The sequence below is a fragment of the Styela clava genome, chromosome 7, assembly GCF_964204865.1.
Source record: "Styela clava chromosome 7, kaStyClav1.hap1.2, whole genome shotgun sequence".
NCBI lineage: Eukaryota > Metazoa > Chordata > Ascidiacea > Stolidobranchia > Styelidae > Styela > Styela clava.
The window spans coordinates 23,953,491-23,969,143 of NC_135256.1; the positions used below are offsets into that span (position 1 = coordinate 23,953,491).

Genomic DNA, 15,653 nt, shown 5'->3' on the forward strand with positions numbered 1-15,653 from the left:
AAGGAGTTAATTTTTCATTGTTTTATTTTAATATTAGAATTAGAAAAACGTAGTTAATTCATGATTCAGTTGGCAGTTGGATGAATGATAAAGGGTAAGAATGAATAAAACAAGATTCAATAACAAATAATGATATTATAACTTCAATATTAAGCATATTTAATACACAAGAACTTTGAGGGTAACTAAAAGGAAAAAGAATGAAGGAACATATGTACAAGTATAAGCCACCATTTTACATTAATGATTCGAATTAAATAAAGGTCCTAGGCATATACTTGATTCAAGTATTCAGTATGTTATTCCACGTGTGGCTAGTGCTAGTCGCGTCGCTTAAATAAATTCTGGTTAATTCTACTAATGATTTAGCTTTCAGTATGTTGAGAAAAATAACTTCAAAATTACAATAATAAACAACAGAAGAAGGAAAATACTAGATCCTGAGAGTAATTTTAAAGAATGACATGTAGCATGGAAAAAAATTGACACAATTCTAGTAGGGTTGGACATTCGCTTTTTAATGCTAACCTCGCTTGTTAAACTAAAAATCGAGATACGACGAATCACAAAGTAATTCAAAACATTCAACTCTATTATAGTAAATGCAAAACTTTTGTGATAATTTCTAGACAAATAAATTTGTGATATGACATTTTTGAAATTGACATGTTTCAATATTGTGTGAAATGGATAAGAAGATTGGCAATGGCAAGAATATGTTAGTAAATATTAGGCTTGCACGTAACTCACGGATTTACGGAATTACGGAATTATTTCCAGTTACGGAAGGGAAGTTACGAATTACGTAAAGTCGTAATTATTGGTCGAGCACTTTCGCGATTGAAACGAGCTCTCTTTAAAGCAGTCAATTCCGTCGATTGTAAAAAGTGAAAGTTTAAAAAGCAGAAGAAGTTAGAGCTTCGGTATTTGCAGTCGTTTTTCTCACTTTTCTCTCTCTTGCCATACGTCACCGTGATAATTAATGTCGCGCTTATCAAACAGCAATATGACGACGGAAGAGAAATTGCGTAATGAACCAACGCAACTTCGTCTTTTCGGCGTCGGTAAAGCGATTGAGACGGCAGAGTAACAACAATATGACGGGATTTCCCGCGATCCGGTAAAAATCCTTTGCGGACCGTTGACGGTCCGCGGACCGGTGGTTGGGAACCACTGTTTTAGAATACTTGAATCGAATCCAGAATCCTATTCTATTTTTATAGTTACCCGTATTTAAATAGTGGGATTTCTCCACCACAATGCATGATTAAAATTTAAAAAAAATGGCTAAATTGTAGCCTAAATGTTTAATGTATATATAACTTACTTTGTGCAGTATTTAATTGAAAATGTCCTGATCATTGGATTATATTTAACCAAGGCAACGAGATTTAAGAATTTCAACGATCGTTTTTTTGTTTTCAACAGTTCAATATTCTCAATTTAACTACTATCAAATATCAAGTATGAGCCAGCGTGTTTATTCTGTGCGAGAACCATTTTCAATTACAAAACCTTGATGTTCTGTTACCGGTTTTATCGTTTTATATCAGTCCGGACTTGTCCTTGCTCAATATATTTTCCACAATGCCTCGCAATATTTCGGCCAAATATGATTAACTGTCTTTACCAAATGCGGCAACTTATTTTGATTCTTGAATACCACCGACACTCGACCAAATTTGTGTCAATCTTGGCCGATAGGATCGTCGACTTGAGTTAGAAAAATAAGTTAATTTTTTCGTGAGTGCAAAATAAATGTCACAATATGCATTTTTTTGCGATATAACTTTGTATTATCGGAAAAGCCATGTCATATAAGTACGGTATTTAAATTATGCGCAAATAATTAATATTTGATCTAAATTTGTCGCAAATAATGTTACAACATTTAGGCCGCGAAATGATTTGATGTAAAATGAAGCATGGTAATCGGAATAACGTCAATAAGTTGGCATCAATAATTATTATAAAATGCTGACTGTAGTGAATATAAAAAAGTCTTCGTCGCGAGGCAAGCGCAAGTATAATCAAACGAGAGAATACGCTCGTCGTGGCATTGGTAAATTGGAAACCCGACATTTTTTTTAATACGACTTTAAAAAAGTCAACTATCGTTTCATTAATATCCGTATACCAGTGTCGGTGATGATAAAATTGGGACGGTTAATTTGCGAAGGTGATAAAGGAAATCAAAGTTAGCACAAAATATAAAAATCAGAATAAAATTAATTTGAATTCACTCTTGTCTCAACATCCGTCGCCGGCGTGTAGTACTGCCAGGAATATGAAAACCCAAACTCGATGTCCCAATCGAAAATGAAGTGGATTCAATTGGTTGTTATGAAAGGTTTAGATGTGTGAAAAAATATCGCAATTACGGGGTCATTACGTAATCGATTTGGCCGTAATTACGGAATTGATTTTTGTCAATTACGTGCAAGCCTAGTAAATATAATGTAAATATAATAAAAATAAATCAAAGCTCGCAGATACTCATAAAATACAAAGGGAAAAAAAAATACGAAGACAAATTCAATCAACTGTAAGATACAAGATATTTGTTATTTCGTAGATAATAGTAGTAGAATAATTATAACGCCAGCGTATTTTTCTATTTTTTGTGTGAATTCACATCAGACTTTTTTGAAATATATCGTGAAATAAAATAATATTTTCGAGACAATTATTGATTTTTTATATATGGTATGTCCTGACAGTCTTGAAACTCGTTCGCTACCAGTCTAAGCACAAGATTCTTTGTTAGCTGCTGTCTTAATGTCTCTAATGTATCGAAAAAGAACTGCGTATATTTCAGGTCCGTGTGCAGATGTAATCTCATAGCTTCTTTTAGTGTGAACAGTTATTGTCAGATTCGTTCCAAGTTGAGGACTGAAATACAATATATCTATTTACAACAACCCAGGTGGGAAATGCTAAAAAGTATTATACAATTTGGCATAAAAAAGAGGTTATTATATATGTTCGTCATATTCAAAATCTCGGATTCGGATCTTCCCGATTTTCACCAGCGCCACAGGTATTATTTAGACCGTGTCTATAAGTACAATTTATCAAAATAAATATCGACATGACTTTGCAGATATACAATGAAGCGGGTATGCCATTACATTCAATAATTAATCAAGTAGATATAGTAAGTTAACTATATTCAACTTACTTTTGTGTTTCGAGTTTGACTTTCTTTAAATTTTTAGCCGGGACATCCATCAAGATTACTGGTATTGTTTCTACATCTGATTCTTCAGACTTTGCACGATCAAAAAGTTTGGTATCGTTACCTTGACGCACCGTGACTCCTTCATGAGACAGACTGAGAGACAGGTCACTCGTATATGTGCATGCTCCTCCAACCATAGCAAAAGTTGTAATACTGTAGAGTGTAGATGGAAGTTGTATTAAAAAATGTAATAAAGTATTTTTTTTGGTTTACTAGACCAATTATTATATTCCAACGTCCTTAACACAAGCGCATCATACCGTCGAATACGTAAATCTATTCTTCTTATAAATTTATATATTTGTTTTCATCCATACATTGTAAATAATATTGCGCCCCCTAGGGTCTGTATAGTTACTTTAAATTACATAGCAACAAAACGAAGGTTAATTTCCTGTGTAACATTACCTTTTAAACAAAAACCGAAATTACGAATTATATATTCCATTATTATTATATTTCAACGCCCTTACCGCAAGCGCCTTAGCGCATTTATAAAACGGGAAAAAGTGTAACAGTAAAAAGGTTCACAATTAAGAAAACTATACTGCTTTCGGGATGTTAAGTTCCGAGTAATGTTTACCTGTAAGTTCTGATAAAATATGACGTCAAATTGTGCATTGCATATCTTATTACTTGAGCCATTATGTCCACCGGATTCATTGCTTGAGTATGTTTTCTCTGTGTAAAAGTTGAAATAATATATAACTTTTCACTATTATTTTATAACTCCAATATTAATACAATAAGAGATAAAAACATAAAAGGTACTTAAATACGATCGCCGGTTGTGATTGAAAGTAAACAAATACAACGAAAAGGTTTTAATAAAAAAAAACACGTGGTGTCGCTAGGGCTTGAGTTTGGTTTGATAGACAGTGATAAAAATATATGTTATTTATCACCATTGCGTGTTGCCCCTGAACAAAAAGAAAATAAAACGAGCAACTTGACTTTTTTGTTCGTAGCTGTAATTCTATCTCAGATCGTCTACTAAATAGTGTTTATTTGTTGTAGTAAGTCATGAAAATGGAACAACATTCTTACGGCCAGTGCTCGTAGTGTATTGGTCACCATCCGTAACCAATTTTTCTTGTCCGATTTATAAACATCATGTGGGAGACATTGGTCACAAACTGCAGCGACTCGTTTCTCGTCTATGAATTCGATGCCATGTCGAACGCAATACTGATGAGCAGCAAGAAGACTCAAATCTTGGGCCTGATATAAAAAAATTCAGTTGATGTAAATCAGAATCAAATTTACTGCGTTTATCTGGAGTAATTAACCCATAATTTCGGTGGTGTGTGCCCGTCCTTAAAACAGCATAAAACCGTCGACAGGGAATTTATCTATCATGAGAATTGCTTTTCAGTATGCAAGTTTAAAAAATCACTATCCAATTTGAATGCTCGTGTATACTAAATAAATTTTCAAGAAAAAAAAAATTACAGCAAACTTTTATTCTATATCACCCGTCTATGACAAAGCTATATGGGCAAATAATTTAACATACTTTTTTACAGAAATATTCTCCGGTATGAACTCCTCCACATATCTGGGAAAACGTTAACCATGTTGACATATGTTCATCACTCGCACAAAATAAATCTCTGGGTGAAAATATGTCTCTCCTAAAAATAATTAGGTTGTCAAAGTTCTTTTTCCGGTCTTGTCTTTACCACATTGCCCATATAATACTCTATAAGTCCAAAGTTTTTTGATGCGATATTTATGCAGTTATTCATGTTGAGTTGATTTGGTGTATAGTGTTAAACTGTCTAAAATCTCGTTTATATTCCCATTTGTTCAGTAATTTTATTGCATTCGGTATTCTGGGTATTGTTGACCTTGCTTTTGAAGCGTGTTCATGAAAAGCATGAATATGTTCAATTATTATATAAGCTTTTGCATCATAAAGGCACATTTAAAGAAGCTTTTCTTGTGATATTTCGATCCGTCTCAATTTTGTAGACTTAGTTCTATTGGCTTAAATATAATATTCAATCATAAATCATTTATATTTTTGCTTTATTTCCAGTTCAATGACTTGAAAATAAATGGCATTCCAAATATTAACCACTCAGTCTTACAATGTTGATCGGTCTTGTATTAGCATTTGTTTTTTCTACATTATTCATTTCATTTTGGTGCATACAAAAATCGTTTTTTAAACAATAGACGAAAGATACGGTCATATAAATAGTGAAAGTTGGTCATATTTGATTTTAACGGTTTTGTGAATTAAAAATCATTTCACAGTATCTAAGTTCGCCCTTTTTAAAAAGGTTTCCTTTTTTATCGTTTCAGAAGCTGAACTACGAGCATCAGCAGGAGATGCTAGTATAGTTTCGAAGGCTCGTTTCGAAGGCTCGAAGGCTGATGTATGTACTTTCTCCTATAGTTTGCCAAATAGGACATTATGCTCTTTTGCTATTTTGGTGCTTAGCCTTCGGCGAGATTTGCACGATGCAACGCTTATTATTACTAAAGATATGATATAGCTGGACCAAACTAAAATCACTCAACGGATGCAATTATTATAGATATTCCTAGCGTGGTCATTTTAAAATAGTTTAAGTCATGAATTATTTTTGCCTGAGGGATAAGGTATACAACGCCTCAAATATTTGTAATATAAATATACAAATAGAAATTTAGTTATTTTATATGTGAAAAATTATAAAGGTATTTTTTATAATTAACTTTCATTTTTTAACATTTGACAAATATTATGTAATATGTATCACATATAGTATTATTCCCAAACACGGTGACAACAATACACTAACCTGTAATAAAGTCTGCAATTTGTTTTATTGAATTTATGGCCGGCATAAATTTCGACTTGAGAAAATGCGTCCATTATAGAGAACCTTCCCGATCCAAGGTTGATAATCTATTAAAACGATAGAAAAAAAGACATACAAAAAGAAAACAAAACTTTGAATACAAAACACCAATCAATTCCATTGCCATTGAAATATGGGTTGTGTTCAGTATTTTGCTGTATATTTGGAGATACCGTAAAAACGGTGTGGTAGCAGACTGTATCACATTACAAATATTGATGACTTTTAGTTTATAAATATATGATCAATACTCTGAGCATTGGACGGAAAAAATTGAAAATATAATGCTCGAAGCGAGAAGATAAGCATTTGGAAAATTTAAAAATGCCTCGAAACAGGCATTCATTCCAATATAATCAATATCCAAAATATAAAGTCGACAATTTTGCCAATTAACGTGCCTACACGATGTACGGCATGGAGACCATGATCGGATAGCATCGGTTCAATTCTGGATGTTTGGGACAGTAGTTTTGTGTGTTTTAGATCATTCACCTTATCACTGGACTGTAGAACAACACAAAACCCAAAATGTTCCTTGATTCTGTTTTTGTCGGCCATAGATTCCAATATCTCCTTGGATGTCGATGCGGGATCTACTGGAACTGTTCTAACGGAGTGATCAGCACAGATAACAGGGAATAAAATTGGTTCTTTTATTGTGGCAGCCTGGAATTTATATTCAATATTAAGAAAAGAATATCTTATATTTTCATTGTTGATATTTTATATGGAAGGCATGCCGTCGATAAAGCACAGTGAATATGCTACTAATGACGCACTTGATTCAATACGTTAACAATGCCTGGATTTGCTGCTCAAGTTAAATTGCTTCAGAATTTTTCCATTTTTTTTTGTGTTACCTTAATTTCAACCGAACATGGAGGGTTAACTCTCGGTCCATTTTGTACGGTTCGTCGCAGTCTTTCGCTGCAGTAATTACTCCATGCGTGACGGTGATGATTAATGAACTTTTCGACCAAGGCTAGAACCTGTAAACAATAGGCGATATTCTGAATAGTGTGGATCGAAGACATATACCGATCAATTTAGAAAATGACAGGAAAGGGCATTTTCCAATGCAGTTACAGTCTAATATTGTGTAATGTTTCTAATTTGTGTATTCTATAGCTGATATGTACAGATTTCACAGATTTTATATCTGATTATTAGGTAGGCACATTTGATATTATTGTCATGGGTATCCTAATGTAAGATTCAAACTACCGAGCGCCTATTCGGCCCATTGAGGTTATATACACCTCAATGATTCGGCCTCATATTGGTAATGCAACATGCAATGATATGGATTCTGTGCTGTGGAGCAGAAGCACTGGCTAATTCTTCTTATTCCTGCGGTCGTAGTGTTAATTGCCTTAATTAATTTTATCATGATCACTGATTGCTTTAATGGTTTATTTCATTTGTTTACGTCTAAACAATACCACTATTTCAGAGTGTGTTGTTCAGCTATTCTAAGAAAATTTTAGACGATTAGGAGTAATATATGTTAAAATTCTACCACATGATAAGTTGTATGAAAATATGGACGAAATAGTAGTTTGTGACTTTTTATTTACATTCTATAATCAGTAAAATCTTAAACCAGTCAGTGGAAACTCCACGGTGTCCACGAGAAAGTTTTCTCTAATTCATAATCTTTTATATTGAAAATTGTTTAGTCAGTAACCATATTACAACAAAAAATTACCTTGGTTGATGGAGAAAAACTTCCCATGACTAATGCGAGTAAAATCCACCCGAGTGCAGTGCTGTATTGAGAAGGATTGTTGATGAGTTGCTTGATGACAAGACAATAGATTTCATCTCGCAAATAGGGAAGTTTCAATCCCACGTTAACCAGGAAGTGCACCTGAAGATATTGTGAGTATTTCTGGTAAGAGGTAAAACTATCATGGAAAACTGAAGCCTGTAATTTGATCTCAAGTTGGTTTGCAGTTGATTCACGTACAAGATTTCGTCGTGAAATACTTATTTCAAAGTGACGTTTTAATCAATATTTTAGCATATTAACTATCGCATTTTAATTTCACTGGTAAACAACAATTGTAATTTCGAATGATTATATATAATGATTTTGAGTTACTAAAATCACATTATCTTAGTTCACGTTTTGAAGGGATTCATATTTTAGTATAGAAAAATAAAGCAATCTCAACAGCCTACTTTAAAAAAGCGTTGGAATAAACCTGGATTGTTATCCAAAGCGTAATGCATTATGTATCTTAGATGTATACAGCAGAAATCAAATAGAAAAAAATTGGCGCTTCCGAAGTATGTGCACCAAGATGGCGCACAACCTGAACTCTAACCTGGTACACATACTATTTTCAGGTTGTGCGCCATTTTGGTGCACATTCTTCTGGAGGTCCAAAAAATTAGTACGTCAACAGAAGTCCATATGGAAGAATGCAATTCGGAGGTAGCTCATAATATCCGTGATTTATTATATTTATTAATATGGCTGTGAACAGGAATAATATTTTCAAACATGTCAGATGATAACTTTGAATAAGATGTTGTGTACAAATGTAACAACAGTTTATTGTGTTCTTGAAAGTATATAGAATTTTCTGCCAATAATTATTTTTACCTTTTCTAACACTGAAAGGTACGACATAGGACTTGTCGTCGATTTGAAACTAGTTGATGAAGAATGAGGTTTCGAGACTTTTTTTCGTTTTAGCTCTGTAGATGTGGGAGCATCCATTGGTGGAGACGAGGGAACAAACATGGATGTTGGTCGCGCTAAATTCACCTCTCCTTTTATTGTTGAATTTGGCGAGTGTTTTGACGAAATGTCGCTTGAATCAGCGCTTGATTTCCTCCAGAGTTTTTTTGAGTTTCCAAAGTATTTTTTCTTTGATGTAACGATACTTCCAAGAGATCGATGCTGAAAGAAAAATACAAATTCGTAAGATACATTTGTTTCCCCCTGTTATATATGACGTTCGCTAGTTCAATTACAAAACTGAATATCATAGATTTATAATGTTTTCATGTAATTTGCACTTGTGATGACAAATGCAACTGGCCAGTAAGACAAATGTTTTTACAACCAGCAACATAGTAGATCATAGCAAAACGTCACGGCGCAACACGTGACTATCAAACATTTTTCTTGGGCAGTGTAGCAGGAGCTAAATGTAATACTTGAAATATTTTTGGAAACTGTCAACCACGATTCGAAACTACTATCTCATATGTTTATACCACATTATGCACAATATTGCAAATTATAAGTGGGAATTTTAGAATAATACCTTTTGCAAGGAATGGCTGTCATCTCCCATAAACGACAGAATAACATTCCAGCAAGCTTTCAAAATCTGCATGTCCGGTTGTACAAAGACGTCTGACGCGCTCGATCTCGATCTAGCCATATTTGTATTGTCTTCAGCTATAAATAAAAAAATGAAATTATTAATGGATGGGGTTGATTGAAAAACATGGCACAATATAACCAATTATGGATTAACATCCTCATATATTTTTCATATGCAATACTTCAGTACAACTGCATAACAGTTTTCGTGTTGTTCTCAATAGTGTGAATATTTGCTGTATATATGAGAAATAATACGTAATGTCAGTCACAAATCGGATACAATTGCTACATCTAACATCCAACATTGTTCATACAGGAAGGAGTATGTGATGTTAATCCAGATAAAAAATCTCATGCAATAACCGAAAGTTATCAATAATTTTGAATTGACGTGAAATACCCTTCTTTATAGGACCCCGATACTAACCTCTTAAAGCAGATATTTGTTGAGCTTTGGGTTTTGCACCTTGATTTCCAGGAGATGGAGGAACACGATTCTTTTTTGCGTTTGATATTGAGCTTCTGCGTTTTAATATTGCGGAATCAGTGCTGATTAACAACGGCATTTCAGTTTTATGTTGAAAACAACCTTTTGCTCCAGGCACAAAAAAGTCTTTAACTAATTCATGTATGCCGGGAGGGAGCTCGCTGTCTACAAATGTAACACCGTCTTTGGAATGTCTCCTGCGCACATTACCATTTGCATCATTTCGATGCATTGCTGATTTTAAAGGAGATGGCTGATGATTTGATACTGCTAACGTTTGTTTTGTTATTGTAAATGTTGGAGAAGGTGGAAGTGAATGAGAAGTTGAAGTATTTCCATTTGATGTGACAGGAGTTTGAGCGTCTGTAAGGCCAGGGGGCAAACGTTGTTTTGATAGTCCATGTCCATGAATTCTCTGTAAGGGCTGACGGTTATTTATCTTTGGTGTACATTGTGCTGAATTGCTTTCTGAGGATGGAAGACTTGATAAATCAGGGGCGGATGTAAGTAAGTTAGAATCATTCACGTTTGTTGGAACTTCGTTGTTTTTACCATTACTAATTGGAAAAGCTTTTATTGGCCCGTTGTTATTGTGATAGGATAAATCCGACTGCGTTTCATACACGCGTGCATTACGATTTCCTCCATTTTTACCTCTTTTAAGTCGCATTCGAATGATGTCAATGCCTGCAGCATCGGATTTTTTGTTGTCGGAAGACGAGCGTTCGGCAACACCATTTCCATTAGTGCTGTTTACATGGCGTCGTGTTGATACGTCATCACTGGAATATGGACGCCATGCGCTGCCATTAGAACCATCGGTTTTCACTTGCCGGAAACTAATGCCGGAAACGGGATTATGACCATTAGACATTGTCAGGGTCACCGTTGGCATTTTGGTCTCCCATACAGAATTCTGATTCGAATTTTTCCCAAATTACACTGCACGATACAACAAGTGTCTCGGCTATCCTGTGATTTGGGTATGATTATATCGGATAATAATTTATTGGTTTCTTTGTTTCTTGAAAAAGGTCCGTATGTCTGGGGGGAGATTAATTGTTGATGTACAGTTACGATCTAAGCTTATAATACAAATGAATAATCTAAAAATACACAACGTTGTCTATATTTCATAAATTAAATCCATAAACTTCCTTTTTTTTCTATATAAAGCAATTGAAAGCATGTGCAATTAAGCCACATGTAAGGATTACTTACACTCTCAGTAAGTAAAAGTAAAAGCCTCCTCCGAAGAAATAACAGCAGTTTTAGGTTTTGAAAAGACAACTAAATTGAATTATCATCAGAAAAGCACTTAAAAAACTCTTTTCCTCTTGACCAATTGAAAAAATTCCAAAATATTTTTTCCGAAAAATCATTCGCTCATTTATGGTGTTACTATTTGAGAAATTTGCCCAAGACAAACGTCATGTTTTTATAATCTTTTTAGTTATTCAACCTCAAAGAGCTAATCATTGTCAGCCATGTATCGTGAATTAAATGTTTGCTTTGTTATACTCATCCTTCCCTTCACAAGTGAAAATCAGTTTATATATTAGATTTGTTTTAACGACAACAAATAAAACATAATGTAAAGATAAGTCTCATATTCTGAATTTCGAAAAACTGATCGTTGGTATTATTCTCCTCACTATTATTCCTTTTATACAGAAAAAAACTGAAAGCGAAAGAATATTGAAAATTAAAATACATCTATTCTCCATAAAATAAAAAGTGACACTACAAAATGGGAATATGAGTAATAAACACGGTGCCTGCGTTTCGCGTGTAATGGGGTTTAATGATGCGAACTAAAAACGATGACAAACGAATACTTTCAGATTTATTCTCGGATTGCTTACTTTTCCAAAGTAACAGATAATGTTGTAATTTGAATTTTTTGTAAAATAGTGATTTCTATATAACTTATAAAAACACGTTTCTTCTGTCAGGGACTTCCCTCAACCATTAAATTTAACCCATGCAAGATCTCAAGTTAGTGAAGGTGTGCAAATAGCGTCAAATTTTTTTATTAATGTCAGCTCCACACAAAAATTGTCATTTCAACCTATTCAGTACAGCTCACTCAGTGACTCGACGACAACTCAAGCGCCACCTCTAAATTTTAACATCCTTTATTCTGTACGTACTATGCGCTGCTTTAGCTATTGATTTCGAAGAAGCGTTCTTTTTTAATTTGTGATGGAGTATATCTTCATTATCTTAATATTCAGTGTTTCTTACTATACCTGCGGGACACAACAATATAACCGCCTCCAGACAACTAATAATGACTTGTGATTACGTATATTCGACAGACATTCAAAACAATATACTAAGATCTACTTTTAAAGTATTGTTTTATCATGGCAAAGATTTCACCTACATGCAATTGTTGTTCATACGTGGACCATTGAAAAAATTAAAACTCCAGACGCTCTGTATGCACGGACAATGTTGGGAAATATTTTCGCAACATGAAACAAATGTGAATCAAATCACATGAATCATGAGAATACCACGACCTGCAGGGCATACAAGCACGGTAGATAGAAACTCCAGACTTATTTGGTTGGATCATACCTGCTTAAACAAAGTCTGTTTATGGAAAGATTTATGACTTAATATATCTGTGCCAGAAAGATTTGTCATACGTAATGCTGCTCATTCTTTACGTCTATGGCAAAAGGTGACGCATCGACTTATACTTTGAGAGAAATCTAGATGGTATTATAATTAGGGACCGTTCTTAACAATATCTATTCTGCGAATACACAAAATCACTCGGATTTTTTATTTTTAACAATTTGTAATTATGATTACGTATGACGTTATATTTATGTTTTTTTTGTCTTTTACTCTTCTCGGGAATGTAATAATGTTGTCTGCACTCAATGCGTAACAACCTGAAACAACAATTCTAATTTCTAATACAAAATACACGTACATCTCATCTAAATTACTAACTTACATATTTCGACTATAGTAATCTGTTCCAATACAAAGGACTATGCACCTATTTAGTCAGTTTTGTGGGTAACAAGACGCGATCACGCGCACAAACCGCAAGCTTAGAAAATGACTCCAATCCACTGAGCTGCGAAAAGCAACCACGCGTGTATCGTTTTTTCCACTTAACCAACGAACGCATTAATTGATACGATTGCAAGTATCTATTTCACGAAACATTTTTTAAAGGTCGGACGTAAACGAAGTGGCTTGAAAATGTTAAATTAAAATGGAACGAAGTCGTTTGGGTTAGAATCGGCAATAGGTTTCTTTTATAGTTTACAATGATGGTTCGATTATATATATTTAATGTGCGTCGATTTTATGACTATAAAACGTGATCAACGTTGAATTTGTGCTACAATTTTGGCACATCCAATTTAACAAAAACAGCCCAATAGCATAAGAATACCATTTTCCCACGATAATTACTAAATCATTCAGGAATAAATACTTCTGGAGGTGACTGTTGCCAAATTGACAATATTTAAATTACGATTACCCAGATTATGAAATCGAGTATATTCAATGAGAGACCTATCATATATCAAATCATATATATCAGAAGTTTGCTACAAGTCAGAATGCAAGTAGCAATTCAGATTAAATTAGATTTTAAGATTCTGGCCGATAGAGTTTATGGTATTATACAGGAAAGATCTTGAAGTTTGTCACAGGCATTTTTCCCGTATAAAATGCGTAAGTTATTTCTATATAACATTACCAATCAATAAGCATAGTTATGGGTTGCACCCGAAGTCGTCGCACACTTCAGGAATGTACATCCGCACATCCGCTTGAATTTTACATCAAAATGACCCTCTCTTCTCATTTTTATGATTGTAATTATACTTTATGATGTATACTTACTTATCCAGTGCTCGGTAAGAATAGTTATCACAAACAAAAACAAAATCAAAGTTTAAATATCATGATATTTCAACGCTAATATTGATGTCGAAACGATTGCGTTGATTAGGGGCGTCGGGGACGGAAATGTGTGACATACACGCGAACATCAGGCTGATTCCGATCGAACATCGTACAATGATGAACATTCGTTTTTCAATCAAAGCTAAATTCAAAAAATAATCCATCTTTAACTCTGTTAAAGTCACATGAACACTAGATTTTTTTTATAAACGTCGTATTCTTCACATTCTTGCACAACATCTTAGAGAATTCGGAAATATTTGACGCTTATAATTCCAGCATGAATCATTTTTAGTTGTCGGATATCTATCTGCCATACTATGTTGTCACGATTGTACGGTACGACATGCAAGTAAAACGAATTCAAATTTCGCTCTGATGATTACTGCGTTACTCTGACAAAAACAGTAAATCTGAATCACTATATGTTCTAAGCTAAGGAAACAGCCTGGTGAACAATCAAAGTTGAAGGTATGATAATATGGAACGCGTGATACACGAATCTAGCGAGAAACTTTTCCGTTCGGCTGCTTCTAACCGCGGTTGTCAGTGGGTAAGTAGTTATGGTGCGAACATAAAATCTTCCAAGTTTGTCACGATCTCCTCATTTTATCGCAAGTGGATATAATTAAATCGCTGCAGGGATACAGATGCAAATCAGAAGAAATACTAATTTTAAACACGATTAGACTAATGCAATGAAATCTCTGACACAACGTCAAAGAAGATACGCTTCTATCACGGAATATTATACATATATTTCACGGCGTTATTAAAAAATAACTTCCGCATACATCATTTATAACTATTTTGTTTGATAATGAATGTCAGTCATATTGTCACAGTGAAGAAACGTTGATGTTCCATCACACGAAAACCTGAAAATGCGAGATATCAAAAAACAGATAAATTCAAATAAAACTAACATCGAACTTGTTCCAACCTTGGCAGTAACTTCTTTCCGTTACATTTTCGTAGACAGTACCAAGAGTGGTTCTAAAGTTGGCAAAAGGAAAAACTACTGTTGATAGAAAAAAATTATCAAGTCGACTAATAATGAGCGTAATGAATGTGATTAGAATGCAACTGGCAGATTTCGTACACGAATATATGAAAATAAATATTTTATTAAATATCACTCCCAATTTTGAATTTCAATATTCAATTTCTGAATTTTTGTAAAAGGGCTTGTGCCTTAAATGACTTGAAAATTTAATTTCAATCGCAACCTACCCTGAATAAATTTGTAAAAATAGATGGAACAACAAATTCAGAATATTTGATCAAGAGCCCAAATTAACCAGTCAATACACAAGGAGAGATAATTAGAATGGTGTACTTTTAACCACAGTTGATATCGTCCATCAATTTTCTCGTTTGTAGTATTTTACGAACAATGGTGCTTAATGCCAATTATGTCATCATACAGTTCAAATTTAAATTAAATCACCACCTTTACTCGCAGTCCAAATTTTTCTAATGTTCAAAAATTAAGTCTTCCTGATCACATTGTTGATAACATATCGAGGAAACAATTTGTTCATGAATCATTGTGAAAAATTATGTACCAAAAATTGAACACTGCCTTGCTTGGTTCATTTGTTGAGTCGATCTCCCACATTTTGTCATCTATGGATTGTGTGGAAAAAATTGCATTTGGGTTGAATGAATTTTTATGCGTATCGATTTAAATTTAGCGTGAATTGTTGATAGGCGAAATTGCGTCTTTAAGATCACTCTGCAAAATGTTATATATAATCCAGATAAAAATTAATCAAC

At 33.8% G+C, this 15,653-nt stretch overlaps 1 protein-coding gene across 1 annotated transcript; it reads right to left on the bottom strand.

Moving 5' to 3' along the window:
* On the bottom strand, positions 1-12,277 carry LOC120328539 (uncharacterized). The gene is made up of 12 exons (XM_039395057.2): positions 9,870-12,277; positions 9,378-9,514; positions 8,708-9,007; positions 7,805-7,966; positions 6,957-7,085; positions 6,589-6,762; positions 6,034-6,140; positions 4,758-4,875; positions 4,289-4,462; positions 3,825-3,922; positions 3,182-3,394; positions 1-2,892 (listed from the first exon to the last, which is right to left on the bottom strand). Exons 1-12 carry the CDS (start codon positions 10,822-10,824, stop codon positions 2,745-2,747), a joined length of 2,715 nt encoding a protein of 904 aa, XP_039250991.2. The 5' UTR covers positions 10,825-12,277; the 3' UTR covers positions 1-2,744.
* Positions 12,278-15,653: the final 3,376 nt, after the last annotated feature.

What these genes read in the sequence shown, in the direction of transcription:
- LOC120328539 (XM_039395057.2), bottom strand. Translation starts at nt 10,824, where the DNA reads ATGCCAACGGTGACCCTGACAATGTCTAATGGTCATAATCCCGTTTCC. An exon ending in GTTTTTCTCCATCAACCAAG is followed by an intron (nt 7,086 to 7,804) that starts GTAATTTTTTGT and finishes TATTGTTTACAG; the next exon opens with GTTCTAGCCTTGGTCGAAAA. An exon ending in TATTTTATCAGAACTTACAG is followed by an intron (nt 3,395 to 3,824) that starts GTAAACATTACT and finishes TACACTCTACAG; the next exon opens with TATTACAACTTTTGCTATGG.